Here is a 20,865-nt window from a genome sequence, read left to right on the forward strand (position 1 = left end):
AGCTTGAAGCTACGCCCGGCCTAGTAGTAATATTACGCGGTCAAACTTTCTTGACTTGGCGGGGCGGAGCGCGGTCCGCGCTCCTTAACCTAAGTCACAATACATATTAAATTAACCCATAAGAACCGACGCCCACACTAAAGTCACACCACACTTGACCAAAACCCTTCTCTCTCTTTTTCGCTAATATTTCAGTCGCTCCATATCAGAGTGCATCGGGGATGTGTCTATTAGAATTTCCTACTAATTTCACTATTATTTGACATATTTACTCAGTACCGGTCCGGAGTTAAAAGCTGTTAAATTTCAGCAAGATTCACCGAAGAAAAAAGTTCGGCTCTTATGTGTTAACAGTGTTAAGATAGCCCAGCCTATAATAAAACGAATAAATATCCTAATCTACTAACTAGAGCACATAAGTGATGGAGTGGAAAAAACATGCATAAAGATTATAAAGATCAACAGGTTAGGTACTAAAAATAAGGCACTGGAATTACACGTGAATAAGTAAGTTAAGTGATAAGAGGAAATATTTGATCTAAAGGCCCCAAACTACAGTGCCTATAATAAAACGAATCCTAATCTACTAACTAGAGCACTTAAGTGATGGAGAAACATGCATAAAGATTATAAAAATCAACAGGTTACTAAAAATAAGGCACTGGAATTACACGTGAATAAGTAAGTTAAGTGATAAGAGGAAATATTTGATCTAAAGGCCCCAAACTACAGTCAATCGAAGTCAATCCACAACGACTGAAACCGATATGAAGTAGCAAAGATAATAAAGCATTTTGGGCCAGCCTAGTTAGAGGGTTGCCCGCCCGCCTTGTAAGCGCTAGGTCGCGGGGTCGATTCTCGCCCGGGGCGCTATCCTAAACAAATAAGGAGATGAGGTTCGTTCTCGGAACGGCTGGCTTTCTCCTATCCCTTCTCTCTTTGCTTTCAGGACGATAAGACCTTAGCAGTTACAGTTCCCACTATCAAACCTATTAAATTAATAACTCTTGGAGTGAGCAAATTGATTGGCTAATTTTTTAAAACCCATCAGATTGGAAAATAAAAAACTTACACTTAAACCGATTTTAAACTTGTGATCCCGGCCATTGATACAACATTCCGTCGGTACTACATAGTAAAAGGCAAGAAAAATTAAGGCAAGACAATACGAAAGAAATTGATATTAGACTCGAGAAAAGTCCGAGTGAATGTTTAACAAAAAAATAGTAAACTAGTTGGTAAAAAATCTGGAAATGTGCCTGAAAAGTGTTGGGAAAATTTTGTGGTGTTGAACACAATAGAGTCAAAAGTTATACGATTAGAAAGAACAGAAAATACAAATAGAGCTTTTACTTAAAAGGCCCTATTATTATGTTAAGGTGGTCTCTTCTTGATCCCTTGTGTGCCGCGTCCATTTTTGTTTAGGACTATTGCACTGTAAAAGCCCTTAAGGCTTTAACTCTTAAAACCTTTTAAGGCTTATATTCCAAATTCCAATAGTGTTCATTTTATAGGAGCTCATAAGATGGGCATAAAAGGACATTTAAATTCCGCAGCCAATAAATGAGCGAATCCCTCATTACCAGCGATAAAAACTCGCCAGCCTAGTTAGCTTAGTTGGTAGTGCGTCTGCCTTGTAAGCGCTAGGCCGCGGGTTCGATTCCCGCCCGGGGCGGATTTTATCCTGATGGGATAATGTTCGTTCTCGGAAACGGCTGGCTTTCTCCTATCCTGTCTTCCTTCTCTCTTCGATTTCGGGACGATAAGACCTTATATAGCAGTTACAGTTCCCTCTGTCAAACCTCTTTAAAAAAAAAGCGATAAAAACTACCTAACTTTTCAAACTACCTAACTTAAATTCTAAAAATATTACCTTCCAATCTAACTCATTTTCTTTCTCGGTTTTCTGTTTTTATCTTTGCTCTGTTCTTCGCATAACTATTAACTCCCCATTTATTTTCTGAACAGGTTCAGTAAGGTGCTTTTTTAAAAAGTAAAAAATTATTAGTTTCCCAAGTTATATAAAAATAACGTGATATAGGTATAACAAAACAATAAAGCTATATAAAAACAAGGCAGCTATACGGTGTGTCTTAAAGTGCTTGGCCAAAAAATATAAAAAATAAATATCTAAATACTTCATAAATCTTATTCAAAACTTTAGATAAATCATTCAAAGTACAAGGTGGCTTGCTTGAAAAACTGACCCCCGTATGTATGAAATCTTAAGATAAACTTAAGTTTAACTTGAAATGAAAATCTTGCCAAATTTCATGAAATCTAGCCGTGGTGTTGAACACAATAGAGTTAATAGTTATACGATTAGAAAGAACAGAAAATACAAATAGAGCTTTTACTTAAAAGTCCTTATTATTATGTTAAGGCGGTCTCTTCTTGATCCCTTGTGTGCTGCGTCCATTTTTGTTTAGGACTATTGCACTGTAAAAGCCCTTTTAAGGCTTTAACTCTTAAAACCTTCTAAGGGTTATATTCCAAATTCCATTAGTGTTCATTTTATAGGAGCTCATAAGATAGGCATAAACGGACATTTAAATTCCGCAGCCAATAAATGAGCGAATCCCTCATTACCAGCGATAAAAACCACCTAACTTTCCAAACCACCTAACTTAAATTCTAAAAAATATTACCTTACAATCTAACTCATTTTCTTTCTCGGTTTTTATCTTTGCTCTGTTCTTCGCATAACTATTAACTCCCCAGTTTTTTTCTAAACAGGTTCAGTAAGGTGCTTTTTTTAAAAAGTAAAAAATTATTAGTTTCCCAAGTTATATAAAAATAACGTGATATAGGTATAACAAAACAATAAAACTATATAAAAACAAGGCAGCTATACGGTGTGTCTTAAAGTGCTTGGCCAAAAAATATAAAAAATAAATATCTAGATACCTCATAAATCTTATTCAAAACTTTAGATAAATCATTCAAAGTACAAGGTGGCTTGCTTGAAAAACTGAGTCAAAAGTGAAAAATCCAGTTAGCTTGGAAGGTAACGCGTCTGCCTTGTAAAGCGCTAGGTTGTGGGTTCGATTTCCGCCGAAGAAAAGTGAAAAATCCAGTTAGCTTGGAAGGTAACGCGTCTGCCTTGTAAAGCGCTAGGTTGTGGGTTCGATTTCCGCCGAAGCAAAGTTTATCCTAAACAGATAAGGGTCGTTCTCAGAACGGCTGGTTTTCTCTTATCCCGTCCTCTTTTTCTCTGTAATATTTGGACAATAAGATCTCCGTTGTTAGAGTTCCCTCTATGAAACCTCTTGGAAAAAACATTTTATTTCAATTCAATTCAATTCAATTTAATAACTTTCGCAAACTACTCTTTCAATTTTGACACACTATTCTGAGACACCTTATAAGTATAATCTATTTATACATAATTCCTCCATTCAATTAGATAATTACTATAGAATATCTTATAAATCCCCTAGATAACAAAATTACATGAAAATTTATCTATACAGTGAACTAAATTTATTATAAATTTTCGTTTCTACCTAATTCGGATATTGTTATAAAATATGTAAAATTCAATAGCTTACAAAGTTAATTACAAAAGTATAGGTACAAAATATAAATTTATTAATACTTTATTTATCTCGCAAATTAAAACCAATTTGTAATCTTGCAAATTTGCATCTATCGTGTCTATACCAATGTACTTGGACATATTTCTATTTCTACCAATGTACTTGGACATATTTCTGTTTCTACCAATGTACTTGGACATATTTATGCAAATCACCGAGTACCATTGCGTGTGGATCTTGTTTAAGTTTCAGAGAGAAGACAGAAAAAATCTGATCAATTTTAACCCTGCAAAATCTAGAGTGACAGATTTATTTATTCAATTTAATATATACCAGGGTTGTCCAACCTTGGGGCACCCGAGGGCCGCAAGAGACCAAGGTAGAGAGTTGGCGGGCCGCAAAAACTCAACTTGTAATTTTGCGCAGAAAAATCGCTAGGAAATTCTTTGGCATCTCTGTGATAATTCTCGAAATTTTTTCAGCAAAAATCCAAGACGCTCTTCTGTAGTCTGCACCCATCTTCTTCATGTTATTCAGCAACTAATCTCAACATCTAAAGACTAAATCAAACCCATCTAAACCTGCCAATGTTTCACATCATACGTTCTACATCAATAAGTAATGTAAGTACCTACATATGTAATAGTAAAAACACATAGGTACTTTTAAAATACGAGCACAAAATACTTCGGATGAAACAGCCGCGTGAGAAAACAATTTCAAATATTTGTGAGCTCAATTTCTTTATAGTACCTACATAAGTAATAGTAAAAACACATACTTTTAAAATACGAGCACAAAATACTTCGGATGAAACAGCCGCGTGAGAAAACAATTTCAAATATTTGTGAGCTCAATTTCTTTATTTATTGAATTAAAAAGTAAAAAAATGTATTTATTTCTTCTATTAGGTCGTGATTTTCCTTCAGCTGCATCGGGGCAACAGTTTAAGTGTCTTCGGTTCTTAGAATCTTCACATTTTAATGATATTCGCACTTTTTATTCGCCTGAGAATCGTCCGATGCCCACAAGGTGCGATGCAAATGTGATTTCATCTTCTGATAAATTGTTTGATAGACAAGCTTGAAGCTTTTTTTTTCTATCTAGGTGTAGAATCTGCAGGGTATATTACCATTATTTTGTTCCTCTTTTCATGTAAAAATTTCATGAATTTGTAATTTTGCGCAGAAAAATCGCTAGGAAATTCTTTGGCATCTCTGTGAATATTCTCGAAAAATTTTCAGCAAAAATCCAAGACGCTCTTCTGTAGTCTGTACCCATGTTATTCAGCAACTAATCTCAACATCTAAAGAATGCCTCAACGGAGACTGCACATTTCTGTGCAAACCATTCGTCGCATGTTCCAAACGTAAGATCCCAGCACGCAACACAAAGGAATCCCAATCATCCGCAAACCAGAACTATCTAGGTGTAGAATCTGCGGGGTATATTACCATTATTTTGTTCTTCTTTTCATGTAAAAATTTCATGAATTTGTAATTTTTGCGCAGAAAAATCGCTAGGAAATTCTTTGGCATCTCTGTGATAATTCTCGAAAATTTTTCAGCAAAAATCCAAGACGCTCTTCTGTAGTCTGCACCCATCTTCTTCATGTTATTCAGCAACTAATCTCAACATCTAAAGAATCTTCTCTATCTTCCCATCCTGAAGATTCCATTTCGCGGCGAGGGATCAGCGGCGCTAGAATAGCTCAAAGTTCAAGTTCACGCGGAGTCCACACCGGGTTATATCTCGTCTAACTGGATATCCTCGTGAGGAATCTAAAAATAGAATTGGAAATATCGCTCCGATATACCGATATAGAAACCTTTCTCGGCGAGAAAGAAGAAGTTGTACAAGAAGCAAAAGAAGAAATTGAACTAGAAGAAGAACAAGTAGAAAACTAAGTAGGTAGGTAAGAAGAAGAATTAAATTGAATTGAAATTGTGGAGGAAAGCGGTGAAAAGAAAGTGTGAAAAGTGAAATACAGCAGAAGAAGCAGCAGATGAAGAGACTGGAGATGAAAAGGAAGAAGAAAAGAAAGAAGGAAATGAAGAAGACGAAGAAAAAGAAGAAGAAATTGAAAAAGGTCGAGAAGAACACAAAATTAAGCAGAAAGAGAAGATAAGAAGGAGCTGAGAAAAGACGAAGAAGAAAGGAAGCAGCAGATGAAGAGACTGGAGATGAAAAGGAAGAAGAAAAGAAAGAAGAAAATGAAGAAGACGAAGAAAGAGAAGAAGAAATTGAAAAAGGTCGAGAAGAACACAAAATTAAGCAGAAAGAGAAGATAAGAAGGAGCTGAGAAAAGACGAAGAAGAAGTTATAGTTTAAGAAGTAAAAGAAAGGAAAAAGAAAGCAGACGAAGAAGAAGGAGAAGAACACGAAGAGTTAGAAAAAGAAGAAATTGAAAAAGAAATAGAAAAAGTTCTAGCTTATAACTCCGGAGCTATGTGTACCAGTATGGCTTAATACAGCTTATAATGCAAGAATGTAAACTTGTCGAACCTCTCTCATATTGATGGTAGACTTAGTAACTTTGTGAAGACTTAGTAAGGAAATTTGAGACCCGACGGAGTGCACTTCGAGTTCTGTGCTAGGAGTAATTTATAATTTTCAGCATGCTGAACACTTCAATAGCATTCAAACAACCTAGTTTAAGGGAAATAACCCAATAATAGAGTTACTATTAAGGAATTTATTTAATTTTGACATCCTTTGTAAATACGCTATTTTACTTAGGTTATTTATGAAAATGGATACTTACGAGTTGGTTACCTATTTTTCCCGACTCGGAGTTTCGTCTATTTCATAGACATTTCCCTTGAAGTTTCCCTTGTGGTAGAGTTTCCCTTGAAAATGTCTATGAAATAGACGAAACTCCGAGTCGGGAGTTCTTAAATAAAATCTCTATTGCGGATGTTGGCAATCTTTACAGAACAGTCACCGACTTTTCTGCGTTGTTGAAGATTTGAGGATAGTTTACCAGGAAAATTTATCTACAGTTGTTAGAATCAGTAAGGGAATGTTGTAACATCCACAAATATTGTGAAGAGGCTATCAGCTTCTTAAGTAATGATTCAGATTTAGTTTTTTAGACATGGAACTTTCAGAATAAGTTCCCTGTTTTTAACTTCTCTGATTCCGAAACAGTCTGTAGCGGTTTATCATATTAACAGCAGATAATGGAATATGAAATTGAATTAACGAGGCTGGCTTGCGCTCGGATCGAAAGAAGTGAGGACAGAGGAAATTCACTCATTAAATTTTGGGTTCACTCGGATCTTTGAGAGCCCCATAGTACATTAGCGACCAATTTTTGAGTGACTTTTACAGAAATATTAACTGTAGTTATTGAAAACATTGTCACAAAGACATTGGCATAAACGTCATATCCTGCTTAACACACTAAATATTATGACTTGGACTCGAACCACCAATCTTCAGATCCAAAGTCCATCGTGCTGACCACCACACCACTGAAGTCGGTGTGTCACTAGCAAGGAGATCAATGTCTTCAGTTACATCTTCTCTGAGTGAATGGATTCAACTTGATTGGTTTGTGCAACTCAAATGTAGGTTTTCAATTGTTCGAATTCTTCGCTTACCCCTTCTTAGAACGTTCTTTAAGGTAAGTACCGAAGTACTTCTTAAGGTAAGTAAGCTCTTAAGATGCCTACACACTACGAGTACAAATGGAAAAATCCGATAATACTTCAGTTCTACAACACCACTAGAAGTCAAAGGTTTGATGGTTTTGGTGACATTTAACGTGTTGGAACAACTAAAAAAAGTCCAAATTTTGGACACATTGGAACAACTAAAATTGTTCAAAAAATTTGTCGCTGACATTTGAGCTTACAAACCACCCAGCAGCAGCAGCTTTGAACTTCTAGAACCTAGGCTACAAATAATTTGTCCAAAATTTTGGACATTGAGTCTACAAGCCTACAAAACCCAGAAAGTCCTATATGTATTGGACAATTAGTAAAAGCCAATAATACAAAAGGATTTAGGACAATGGACTTAAGGCAAACGAAACTTACACTCTTCGTGTGTAGAACCCTTTCCTACTTATTATGCTCGCACTAAGTTTGTGTAATTGAAGTTAACTACCTGTTTTAAACCGTTGTTAAACCTTTATTTTTAACTAATTAAAACAATCATCGTTCATTCACTGCGCTCCATTATTCTATCTCAAATCCATTATCAGGATTATATCAGGACAATTGATTGTTTCTTCAGATTCATCTTCGCGGAGGATTCAAGTATTTTGTAATCCTGCTTTGGTCTGCGGTGTGTGTGTTCTTCTTTTGCTTTTTTTAAAAGTACTCGTAGGTCCTTGGTTTTTTTTTGAAGAGGTTTCATGCAGGGAACTGTAACTGCTAAGGTCTTGTCGTCCCGAAAGTGAAGAGAGAAGGAAGATAGGATAGAAGGAAGCCAGTCGTTCCGAGAACGAACCTTCAATGTTTAGGATAAAGTCCGCCCCGGGCGGTAATTGAACCCGCAACCTAGCGCTTACAAGGCAGACGCGCTACCTTCTAACTAAGCTGGCTTGCTATCAGTTTGACTGTGCACCTCTTGACTATATTTTTGTCAGTCCTATTTTACAGTCCTAAAACGTACCAACTTCCTCACTTAACTGCACTTTTTCCCTCTTTCCAAGTCCATTCTATTACCTACTTTGACCACATAAATACAAGCGACGAAAAAAAGCCATCAAAATTTGGAGCAAAAGAAGTAAAAAGGTTTTTAAGAAATCGTAAATTTGAACTTTTTTTTATTCTTTAGCCCCAAAAAACCAGATTTCATTTCTCGGTGAAGGTTTAATTTCTAATTAAAATCTCCACAAGTTGAAAGAACTCGTCCAAAATCTGTAGGCACAAGTGCCAACTAACTATTGGTACACTGGGTACATACGAGTAATTATGTACGAATATTATTTATGTCATGTTGGTTTAATGTACTTACGAACATTTTGTGCTTATAAGTTATAACATGTTAGTTTATAATGAATCTAATAATAATGTTAGTTTTATGAACAGATTAACAGGTCATGCTGTGAATCTAACATTGTAACACTTTGGACGTTAATGAATCTTAGGAAGTAGGGGACTAGTTGCTCTAGCTTCGATATATGAGGTTCATTTAACTCTTCTTTCTTCTTGAACTCTTTCGTGCCAAGAAAAGAATACCGGCAAATTTCTTACATAGGTCGTAGACTGACTAAATGTGTGACCAAATTTTGGACTTGGGCCTTTAAGCTTTTTTCGGCAGGCAAAAGCAACCTTTTCTAGAAGGAACCATTTCCCTGTGAACTATTTCACATGTTCACGCTAAAATATTAGTCTGGCTGGGGGACTTTAAACAGGGAGGATACCAGTCTTAATTCCCCTTGCTAAAGAAGTAGCAAAGGTTGAGTGCAAAGGGCATCCGCTCGATAAATTTGTAGGCAAAACCAAATATCAGCCCAAAGCATTGGTTCCCAACCTGGGGGTATTTACCCCCGAGGGGTAAAATACACTTTTTCGAGGGGTAAAAAAAACTAAGCGCTAAGTGAAAAAAAAATACAAAAGATATAAAAAAAAGATGGGATGAAGGAAATTTATGTGACGATGTGAACGGACCCTTAAAACCTCGATATAAAACCTCTGAGATGGGCACTATGCGTTGTTACAGTTCTCTCTATCGAACTTTTCTTAATTAGACTTACTTTATCATGGACACTCGTTGCTATCTTGAAAGCCCAGAACTTTTCTTTTTAATCCAATCTTCAGGAAGAGCTTTTTTGACCGATTTCATTGTGCAAAAAGAGTCCAACTCAAGTGATTTCAACTGACGACTTCCAGATTCCAGAAGTGCTAGACCATTTTATTCGACGGCAAAGCCACACGTTTCTTCCACGGCTTGGCTCAGCTTATCGTAGAGTTTCTGATAGGAGTCTTACACCCATATTTATGAACAAAATGCTGGCTCTTAAGTTCGTGCTAAGCATAGTCTCAAGGCATTTGATTGGTCAATTTTGACTTGAGACTGATCTAAGAACGATCATTCTTGTTCATAAATACGAGTGATAGTTTGGCAGATCAATCCGATATAAACAGGTGAGTCTACAGGGTGTGTCAATCCGATATAAACAGGTGAGTCTACAGGGTGTTGAAAAGTTCCGTTGTTACAGTTCTCTCTATCGAACTTTTTTTTTAATCCAATCTTCAGGAAGAGCTTTTTTTCGACCGATTTGATTGTGCAAAAAGAGTCCAACTCAAGTGATTTCAACTGACGACTTCCAGATTCCAGAAGTGCTAGACCATTTCATTCGACGGCAAAGCCACACGTTTCTTCCACAGCTTGGCTCAGCTTATCGTAGAGTTTCTGATAGGAGTCATAGTTGGGCAGATCAATCCGATATAAACAGGTGAGTCTACAGGGTGTGTCAATCCGATATAAACAGGTGAGTCTACAGGGTGTTGAAAAGTTCCATTAGAGAGAATGCTTAGTGGACCTGAAAAGTGTATTGGGGACTTTTATGAGGTAAAAAACTGATTTTACGGGTTGATTTCTTATGGGGCACTTTTAGGTTGAACACCCTGCATAGGATTGCATTCATTACAGATTTTATTTTGCAGGGTCCAACTCACGTGATTTCAAATTTTCAACTCACGACTCTCAGCTTCCAGAGATGCTAGCCCATTTTATTTCACGACTTAAAGAGGTGCTAGCCCATTTTATTTCACGACTTAAAGAGGTGCTAGCCCATTTTATTTCACGACTTAAAGAGGTGCTAGCCCATTTCATTCGACGGCAAAGCCACACGTTTCTTCCACGGCTTGGCTCAGCTTATCGTAGAGTTTCTGGTAGGAGTCATAGTTGGGCAGGTCAATCCGATATAGGGTTGCATTTATTACAGATTTTATTTTGCAGGGTCCAACTCACGTGATTTCAAATTTTCAACTCACGACTCTCAGCTTCCAGAGATGCTAGCCCATTTTATTTCACGACTTAAAGAGGTGCTAGCCCATTTTATTCGACGGCAAAGCCACACGTTTCTTCCACGGCTTGGCTCAGCTTGTCGTAGAGTTTCTGATAGGAGTCATAGTTGGGCAGGTCAATCCGATTGAAGCAGGTGTGAGCCTTGGGCAGATTGTCCGAGGGCGAGTCGGTGGCATGGATGGTGAATAGGCGCGGACCAGCAGCCCCTGTCGAACCTGAGGGGAGAAAGAGAAGCATTTATTAAGTAGTTGAAAGGTGCGAGGAAATGTGGGGGAAAACATCTCCCTAAAAGATAGATGGTAGTCGTTGATATCTCCCAAAAATAAAGTTGATAAGTACTTTGGAACTTTGAATTACTTTGAAAAAAAAAATCCTGCAATATCATCTGCTTGTTTGCTTCTTCTTCTTTTTTTTTTTTTTTTCATCAGGGCAGGTCAATCCGATTGAAGCAGGTGTGAGCCTTGGGCAGATTGTCCGAGGGCGAGTCGGTGGCATGGATGGTGAATAGGCGCGGACCAGCAGCCCCTGTCGAACCTGTGGGGAGAAAGGAGAAGCATTCATTAAGTAGTTGAAAGGTGCGAGGAAATATGGGGGAAAACATCTCCCTAAAAGATAGATGGTAGTAGTTGATATTTCCCAAAAATAAAGTTGATAAGTACTTTGGAACTTTGAATTACTTTGAAGACAAAAAAAATCCTGCGATACATTACTTAATTTATGTATTTGCCAAAAAAGGAACAAGCATCCCCTTTTCAATTAATTTATGTATTTGCCAAAAAAGGAACAAGCATCCCCTTTTCAATTACGCCAAAACTTCCCTATGAATCGGCAAAAAGACTAATCTAAATTCAAGATCAAACACAACAAAAGATTGCGTAACGAGGGACAAGGAAAAAAGTGGCAGCAAATACTTAACACCCATGACATCATCCCTAATCTACCGAGAAAGGCCGCTGTTGCTCATTTTCGACTGCTCACTGGGCATGACTGTTTGGCTGAACATCTCCACCGCTTTGGTCTAAAAACTTCTCCTATTTGTTCCTTATGTTCCTTAAACAGTCCTATGAACTCAGTTCACCTGAACTCCTGTCCTGCCTTGGAAGCCAGCAATGACATTGTAGGTAAATATTGGGAAGCCAGAGGTAAAATGACCTAGTAGTCAAATAACCCGACATTTGCAAACAACAACAACAACATTGCAATAGTCTAGCTCTCATCTCTTCACTATACGATTCCACTATCTGCCAGAACCATTTCACTACGGGCGTATCCGAGGTACAATGCTGAGAAAGTAGAAAAAATAGGTGCCAAATATTAGAAAATTGCTGAGAAAATAGAAAAAAAAAACAGATGCCGAAAACCGCTGAGGAAATAGATAAAATAGATACCAAATATTAGAAAACTTCTTTCATTTTACGGACAAAATAATAATAATAATGATAATATAAAAAAAGGTCAGTGAGATTCAATCAGTTGACTAATGGAAAAACCCTTTTTTCTCTCACCTTGAGTCGGGTGTGTTGCTTCCAGTCGTGAATATCAATCGAGGTCAGACCGCCAATAACCAACTCGAGTTCCCGCTCATCAAATGGTCGCAACAAATGTATGGGTACAATCTCTGTGAAGCCTTTCTGTAGAGCGAGGAATTGCTGCTCTATACCTCGCATGAATCTCCAGTTCACATACAGCCTGGAATTCAATCAGTAATATATTAATAAATGCTATTTCTCGTTATTCTTCTTCTTTTTCTTCGCCTTTTCGCTTTTCCCGTATGTAGACGGGGTCGGCGTTGTTCATCAGCCTTAGGGTTATCGTTTTTGGGCTGACATTTGGTTTTGGCAACAAAATTTTACGAGCGGAAGCCCTTCGCATTTCGCACTCGAGTTGAAGTTAAGTTTTGTCTGTTTTCTTACTTTTACCTATCACTTTCCTACGTAGTTTCAAGATATTATCAAGACTTGTGTGTTTTACAATTTTTTGTCAAATTGATAAACATTAAATTAACATATTGAATTGAATTGAACTTCGCTGTTTCTTTCGCTAGGGACATTTCAGGCTGGTATCCGCAATGTTTAACGTCCCCCAGCCATAACGCTCTTTTCTTCGAATTTTTCTATCACTTACCTGACGTATTCTTTCTTGTTGTCCTCAGTGGCAGTGACCACTACGCCATGGGAGCTGACCAGTAATATATTAATAAATGCTATTTCTCGTTATTCTTCTTCTTTTTCTTCGCCTTTTCGCTTTTCCCGTGTGTAGACGGGGTCGGCGTTGTTCATCAGCCTTAGGGTTATCGTTTTTGGGCTGACCTTTGGTTTTGGCAACAAAATTTTACGAGCGGAAGCCCTTCGCACTTCGCACTCGAGTTGTAGTTAAGTTTTGTCTGTTTTCTTACTTTTACCTATCACTTTCCTATGTAGTTTCAAGATATTATCAAGACTTGTGTTTTATAATTTTTTGTCAAATTGATAAACATTAAATAAACATATTGAATTGAACTTCGCTGTTTCTTTCGCTAGGGAAATTTCAGGCTGGTATCCTCAATGTTTAACGTCCCCCAGCCATAACGCTCTTTTCTTCGAATTTTTCTATCACTTACCTGACGTATTCTTTCTTGTTGTCCTCAGTGACTTGAATATCTTTCCCTCCGCCCTTGAGTTCATGGACTTTGAGTACTCCGAAGCTGTTCACTTCCACAGCAAACGTTGTGTCTAGAACATCATTCGATAGTGTGTTTTCTCTGTGGAAAAAAATATACATAGTTATGTATGTGTCGGAGAATACATGTTCCATGTTCAATGTCTATGTAACTATGTACTAGGGAAAATATGTATTCTTAATCAAGCGTGTGGAGACGCGAGAACGTCAAGAGGGATTGGATTAGGCATCGAAAACCGATATATGTACCTGTACCTTTTCTTCTGTCATTTTCTACTACCACCTATTAATTTACATCTACATTTCCTTTTTTTTTTTTTTTTCAAGTTAAGCAAGGTCTTTTTTACTGAATTGTTACTGATGCAATACATGTATTATTCTTTAACCCATCAAATATACGAGACCTTGTTTAGACTGCTGGGGTAAAGGGACTTTTCAGTCATATTCGGGTAGGATAAACAAGGTATATATATTCTATTGTATTCTACCTGTATCGATATATTTTTTTTTACCGATATATCGAAGTCTATTTATACCGATATACCTGCCTCGGTGGTGTAGTGGTCAAGGCGCTCGACCGGTAAACAGGAGGGCGTGGGTTCAATCCCAGCCGAGGTAGGGAATTTTATCCTCAATTTAATTTGAGAATTTGACCACAATAATAGTAGTAGCCTACTGCTGGAGTAAAGGGACTTTTCAGTCCTATGCGAGCAGTATAAATAAGCACTATTATTTTAAGCATACTTAAATGCTTGTGACAAAAGTCCCTTTTCCCGACGAATACAGCTCGATAAATTTTGTGGCCAGGCTTGACCTCGAACCACCAACCTTTGGATCCAAATTCCAGGTTGATAAACTAGTCTCTACACTTACAAGATCCACGTTAGACTCCGATGTAGCTCGGGATCTACACCCTCAATATCCTCCAGGGTGATGGGTTTGTTCAGTAACATCTTGTAGAAGGGTGTGGTGACTCGGGATCTACACCCTCAATATCCTCCAGGGTGATGGGTTTGTTCAGTAACATCTTGTAGAAGGGTGTGGTGAAGCCACCGTCTATGTAGTGGCCATGAAACACTGCTATGCCGATGATACGGCCCGCGAAGTGAAAGTAGGACAAGTGTTCCTGTGAAAAGAGATCGGTGAAACATCTGCATAAAACAGTGAAACACGTGAGTGGAAATTTGCTTGATAAAAATTCTGAATTTAATATTTGTAACTTGGAAAAAAAAAATAATAGTAATAACAGTAAACAACGAGTTGCATTTTAAAAAATACATGTCATTACTCAGGTTTTTTTATACCTTGGGATTTCAACCTGCTCCTCAATTGTCCTCACGAGGCTGTTGAGATCACCCCGCAATGGTGGCGCATGTTGTCCCAGGTGGTCACCCATTCACATACCAACCACGCACAACTTTTTTTTCAAGAGGTTTGATAGAGGAAACTGTAACTGCCAAAGTCTTACTGTCCCAAAATCGAAGAGAGAAGGAAGACAGGATGGAAGAAAGCCAGTCATTCCGAGAGTGAACATTATCCGTACAGGATAAAATCCACCACGGGCAGGAATCGAACCTGCGGCCTAGCGCTTACAAGGCAAAGGCGCTACCAACCAAGCTAAATAACCTGGCTTACCAGTTTAACACTTACCGGGTTAACTCCCGACACTCGTTGCTATCTTGAAAGCCTCCTTTTCTTTTTAATCCAATCTTCAGGAAGAGCTTTTTTTGACCGATTTCATTGTGCAAAAAGAGTCCAACTCAAGTGATGTCAACTGACGACTCCCAGATTCCAGAAGTGCTAGACCATTTTATTCGACGGCAAAGCCACACGTTTCTTCCACGGCTTGGCTCAGCTTATCGTAGAGTTTCTAGGAGAAAGCCAGTCATTCCTAGACTGAACATTATCGGATAAAATCCACAACGGGCAGGAATCGAACCCGCGGCCTAGCGCTTACAAGGCAAAGGCGCTACCAACCAAGCTAAATAACCTGGCTTACCAGTTTAACACTTACCGGGTTAACTCCCGAGTCCGGATTAATCTGGAGCGTGTAGTTATCTTCGCGGGAGTACTGGAACAGTCCATACTGCGGGTTCAGCATCTCATGGGATAGCAGATAGAGCCACTCCCTCGCCACGCCCCCATAGTCTAGCCCCTCCTCTGCGCGAAACTTCACCATAAGTCTCTTGCGCATCTCCTTGGGCCGCATCTTCATTATAAGGCGTTCAAAAGTTCCATTAGAGAGAATGCTTAGTGGACCTGAAAAGTGTATTGGGGACTTTTATGAGGTAAAAAACTGATTTTACGGGTTGATTTCTTATGGGGCACTTTTAGGTTAAACACCCAGTATAGGGTTGCATTCATTACAGATTTTATTTTGCAGGGTCCAACTCACGTGATTTGAAATTTTCAACTCACGACTCTCAGCTTCCAGAGATGCTAGCCCATTTTATTTCACGACTTAAAGAGGTGCTAGCCCATTTTATTTCACGACTTAAAGAGGTGCTAGCCCATTTTATTTCACGACTTAAAGAGGTGCTAGCCCATTTTATTTCACGACTTTTAAAGAGGTGCTAGCCCATTTTATTCGACGGCAAAGCCACACGTTTCTTCCACGGCTTGGCTCAGCTTATCGTAGAGTTTCTGATAGATCTCATTAGGGTTTCTAGAAATAACCTACATTCTAGAATTTTTTCCAAAAATTTTAGACCTAAATTCATCCTGTACTAGATATCACTAACTCTAGCAATTAGATCAAAAAAAGTCTTGGAACTCAAAAGGCTCATCACTGTATGGCATTGGTTCCCAACCTGGGGGTATTTACCCCCCGAGGGGTAAAATACACTTTTTCGAGGGGTAAAAAGAACTAAGCGCTAAGTCATTGGTTCCCAACCTGGGGGTATTTACCCCCCGAGGGGTAAAATACACTTTTTCGAGGGGTAAAAAGAACTAAGCGCTAAGTGAAAAAAATACAATACAAAAGATATAGAAAAAAAAGATGGGATGAAGGAAATTTATGTGACGATGTGAACGGACCCTTAAAACCTCGATATAAAACCTCTGAGATGGGCACTATGTGCTTTTGTTCTACTTATTGAAAATATGTTAAATTTAATAAATAAATTTAAAAAAAAAAAATAAATCTACTGACCAACTGGTGGCAACTGGGTACAATTTCAACATGTACTTGTTCTTTCCCTATCTATAGCTATTTCTAAGCTTTACTTTTTAGGTGGGGGGGTAATGGCTAAATTTGAGCTTAAAAAGGGGTATTTGTCTAAAAAAGGTTGGGAACCACTGGTCTACAGGGTGTTCAAAAGTTCCATTAGAGAGAATGCTTAGTGGACCTGAAAAGTGTATTGGGGACTTTTATGAGGTAAAAAACTGACTTCAATATGTACTTGTTCTTTCCCTATCTATAGCTATTTCTAAGCTTTACTTTTTAGGGGGGGGGGTAATGGCTAAATTTGAGCTTAAAAAGGGGTATTTGTCTAAAAAAGGTTGGGAACCACTGGCCCAAAGCAATCACCATATTAGGGCTGATTGAGAGGCTGACGAAAAATGCCGACCCCGTCTGAACACGGGAAAAGGCAAAGAAAAAGAATGATGTTGCTAGAACATTGTCACCTAATAAAGTGCCATCCACACTGTTAACATCTGTAGCAAGACTATCAAGCATGGCCATGTTATCTTGTGTTTGGATTCCAAAAGTCCTGATATCTACTCCCTGTTATGGTAATAATCCCCTGAATTCCCATTCTTAAGGTGCTTTAAGTGGACTTGGAAAAATGGAAATTTGGACTTTTAATTCCGAAATTTGGGCGCTGAGGATATTGTATATATGGTGTTTAAATAATTTTCTTTCTTTTTTAGATTTTTGATATAAGCAAAACCAAATAAAGGCTTACTGTCCAGGATTACCAACACATCTACATTTTGTCTAATTTATTTATGACTTCAAATTCCTCAAAAATCACTGATTTATGAGGGATCCATCTCGAGCATTGGATTGAATAAATCATATCGAAAGAAATAGCGAATCTATCTTTTTCTTCTTTTTACTTTCCTTATTTTATGATAAAGCTAGCAGTGATGTCTCAATTAACCCAGGTACGATTGGAGATAGATCCACTAATAAATCTACTCAGGTAATGTAACTAAACGTCCAACAAATACTCCTAGTGGATAAACCATTCACGAGATAATGTAACCTAGTGGACAATCCGCAAGATTGCAAAGTATGGACCAATTTCGATAGAGACAATTTATCGACCAGGCTGTAAAGGAGGAGATTTATTCGACCAATAGGAACGCTGTGAATTGTTACCGATAATCGAGTGTCGACAGCGATTTACTCGAACGACAAAGCCAGGCAATCCATTATTTAATATTTACTTATTTATGTATTTTTTTACATAACTTTTATTACATTATTACTTTGCCTAGATTATTCAGATTTTAGATCTTGTGCGAGCTTTCCTATTTTTTTTTTCTTTTTTTTATATGAATTTATATTTCGGTATGTAGGTATTTGAGATTGAGATTTTAAATTCTTTTTTTGTATGTTGTGTGGCTCAAATAAAATTCACGGGCCTTTAGGATCGAACTTCTTGGAGTCTCTTTATCTGAGGAAGTTCTACATTCCAGTGGACCCTATTTCTGTGAAGACTTTGTTTGAAAAGATTGTATCTCCATGCCTATCCGAGAACGGCAAAGGTTCACAAAAATTTCCTGTCCAGAATTCGAACCCCTTACCTTCGGGTTGCGAGTTAGGGCCATAAACCACTCGGCCACAGAGGTAGACCCACTGAACCACTAACCATTCCCTTCCTTCCCCTTATATTGGTAGATAGGCTTTTTTTTTATTCAATCAATAGGTATTTTATTTCAGTCTAGTTTACCTGTTGATTATTGTTTTTACTTTCCTTATCCTATAGGAAGGAAAGTAATGTAATCGGGTCAAATTTTCGATGGTCAGTTTTTAGTGTCAAAACACGTTATTCAATCAATAGGTATTTTATTTCAGTCTAGTTTACCTGTTGATTATTGTTTTTTCTTTTTATTTTGTATTTGTAAATTTTACTTCAATAAATGAATGACCTGGTCGATTCAGCTTGCGCTGCCAAGACCCTTTGTTATGGTCAAGATATTAACCCCCACTAATTGAAGATTTTCATCCTACGTCACTGGAATCTCATATCAGATCTTTATCAATATTAATCAATTGAGCAATTTACATACATTACAAAGTCTACTCATCCTTCTGCACGGTCTTGGCAATGAAAACATATCTACTCTCGCACCTGTTGCTATCTCGGGTCATAATGTGAACCAGAATCTCTAGAATCCAGTTCAGTTTAATTAAATCATTAATATGTTTGGACCCGGGAGATTCTTGCGGATACTTTGTGTACAAATCTAGATAAGCCCTCTTTAATATTTATATTTTATCACCATGATTACACCTGAAAGTTCACAAGTTATTCTATTCAATTCTTCGTTGAAGACACCAAAGGGAACCTTTCTTGAGTCCAAAGAACTTAAGGACACCTTAATTCTTGCGTCGAAAGACTGCACCAGTAGTATAATGCCGGAAAAGACAGTTTTAAAGCCTTGTACAGACAGTGCGAGGCTGCTCGCTTCGAATGCCTCGCTACATCTGCCTCAGGTCAGGCAAACGCGGAACGACGAAAAGATACGATATGATTCCTGTAGGAGGAGACATTTAATTTACAATGGGATATATAGCCACGCCCCCGTAGTCTAGCCCCTCCTCTGCGCGAAACTTCACCATAAGTCTCTTGCGCATCTCCTTGGGCCGCATCTTCATTATAATACGATATGATTCCCGTAGGAGGAGACATTTAATTTACAATGGGATATATATAGCCACGCCCCCGTAGTCTAGCCCCTCCTCTGCGCGAAACTTCACCATAAGTCTCTTGCGCATCTCCTTGGGCCGCATCTTCATTATAATACGATATGATTCCCGTAGGAGGAGACATTTAATTTACAATGGGATATATATAGCCACGCCCCCATAGTCTAGCCCCTCCTCTGCGCGAAACTTCACCATAAGTCTCTTGCGCATCTCCTTGGGCCGCATCTTCATTATAATACGATATGATTCCCGTAGGAGGAATGAAGGGGATTAGAGGCCAAAATTATGATATGGGACTTTAAAGGTGTTTTGAAAGCACGTTTAAAGTCCTGCGGGTGAGAGGAAAAGGATGGAAAGGGAGGAATCATTATAGGTAGGAAGGTACGGGAGAGGCATATTATCAGACGGATATGCTACGACACAGACCACACAATACTAATGTGGGAGTTATTTAATGGCTACGAAATAAAAACTACGATGAAATATCCATTAAGGAGAAAAAAAAAAAAAAAAAAAAAAAAAAAAAAAAAAGGATGGAGAAGGGAGGAATCATTAGATAGGAGGGTATAGGAGAGGCATATTATCAGACGGATATACTACGGCACAGACCACACAATACTAATGTGGGAGTTATTTAATGGCCAGGAAATAAAAACTACGATGAAATATCCATTAAGTACGAAAGGAGAAAAAAAAAGATCAACAAAATTAGTCTTACGGGAGATGCTTACGGCAAAGAAATGGTATGATATGGGACTTTAAAGGTGTTTTGAAAGCACGTTTAAAGTCCTGAGGGTGAGAGGAAAAGGATGGAGAAGGGAGGAATCATTAGACAGGAAGGTATGGGAGAGGGATAGTATCAGACGGATATGCTACGACACAGACCACACAATACTAATAAATGTAAATGCAGTTTCTTTGTGTTATTATGTCACAACTTTGGTGCTCACTGCAGCATTGTAGGATTTTTCCAATATCTCAATATATCAGGTTACTATTGTTATAATTACCTGAGTGGTAAAGCAGGACTACTAGTGTTATTGTTGACATGAGAGTTATTCAGGATCAGGTTACTATTGGATCCTGGGGATGTAGGTGATCCCGCATCATCCGAGGATGGGGATGTGGGCGGGGTTAAGATTTGTGGTCTGCAAGAAAGAGAAGCAAGCGTAGGAGTGCACAGTTAGTAGGTTTCCAGTGTCCACAACGGAGTCCCGACCCTCGACCATAGCCTCGTAGATTTCAGCTTAACACCATACACAACAAGCTGGGTCCGTCCCTCCGGGAATTTTTTAGCCCCTAGTTTATTCGATCGTGGTTAGAGAAAATCAGTACCTATGTACCTACCTAATTTGTTTAAAATTCAGTTTATTATTATTCTTGATTAGGATTTTACTTTCATGTAATGATTCAAAATCAAGACTACAGCCCGTTCTCCCTTTATTCCCAATATAATGTTTAAGACACCCATCCATTTTTTGGCCTTGCTCGGCGTAGCTTAACACAGGTGACGCTAAAACCGGTCTTAAAATAACGACTGAAGTGTTATATAAAACTTTCTCGCTTTGAGTTTATAGGTCGTTGCGACAAATTTCGAGATGAAAGCTCATTTGTGTGAGAAAATGTGAAAAGAATCCCCCAAAAACCAGTTTTTTGGCTTTTAGGCGTTATGGTTCTCTGGACAAAATTTGCATATGGTTCTCTGGACAAAATGGAAGTAGATTCTACGAATCTACTTCCATAGCAGCTAGTTCCAACCCAAGGGAAAACGAAAAAAAAAAAAAAAAAAAAAAAAATGTT

General features: G+C 38.1%; 1 protein-coding gene across 1 annotated transcript in view; it reads right to left on the reverse strand.

Annotated features, from left to right (window-relative positions):
• Positions 1-10,160: 10,160 nt before the first annotated feature.
• LOC103511346 (E3 ubiquitin-protein ligase SMURF1-like) overlaps positions 10,161-20,865 on the reverse strand; it is a 29,640-nt gene continuing 18,935 nt past the window's right edge. Inside the window, exons 10-19 of the mRNA XM_026825131.1 lie at positions 20,090-20,213; positions 18,880-18,893; positions 15,199-15,403; positions 14,170-14,310; positions 14,058-14,107; positions 13,126-13,266; positions 12,032-12,215; positions 11,722-11,809; positions 10,977-11,060; positions 10,161-10,741 (exon numbers count right to left, since the gene is read on the reverse strand). Coding sequence (XP_026680932.1) covers positions 10,557-10,741; positions 10,977-11,060; positions 11,722-11,809; positions 12,032-12,215; positions 13,126-13,266; positions 14,058-14,107; positions 14,170-14,310; positions 15,199-15,403; positions 18,880-18,893; positions 20,090-20,213 — 1,216 coding nt within the window. The 3' untranslated portion in view covers positions 10,161-10,556. The remainder of the gene's footprint in view (positions 10,742-10,976; positions 11,061-11,721; positions 11,810-12,031; positions 12,216-13,125; positions 13,267-14,057; positions 14,108-14,169; positions 14,311-15,198; positions 15,404-18,879; positions 18,894-20,089; positions 20,214-20,865) is intronic.

This window comes from Diaphorina citri, unplaced genomic scaffold (genome assembly GCF_000475195.1).
Source record: "Diaphorina citri unplaced genomic scaffold, Diaci psyllid genome assembly version 1.1 scaffold704, whole genome shotgun sequence".
Classification (NCBI taxonomy): Eukaryota; Metazoa; Arthropoda; class Insecta; order Hemiptera; family Psyllidae; genus Diaphorina; species Diaphorina citri.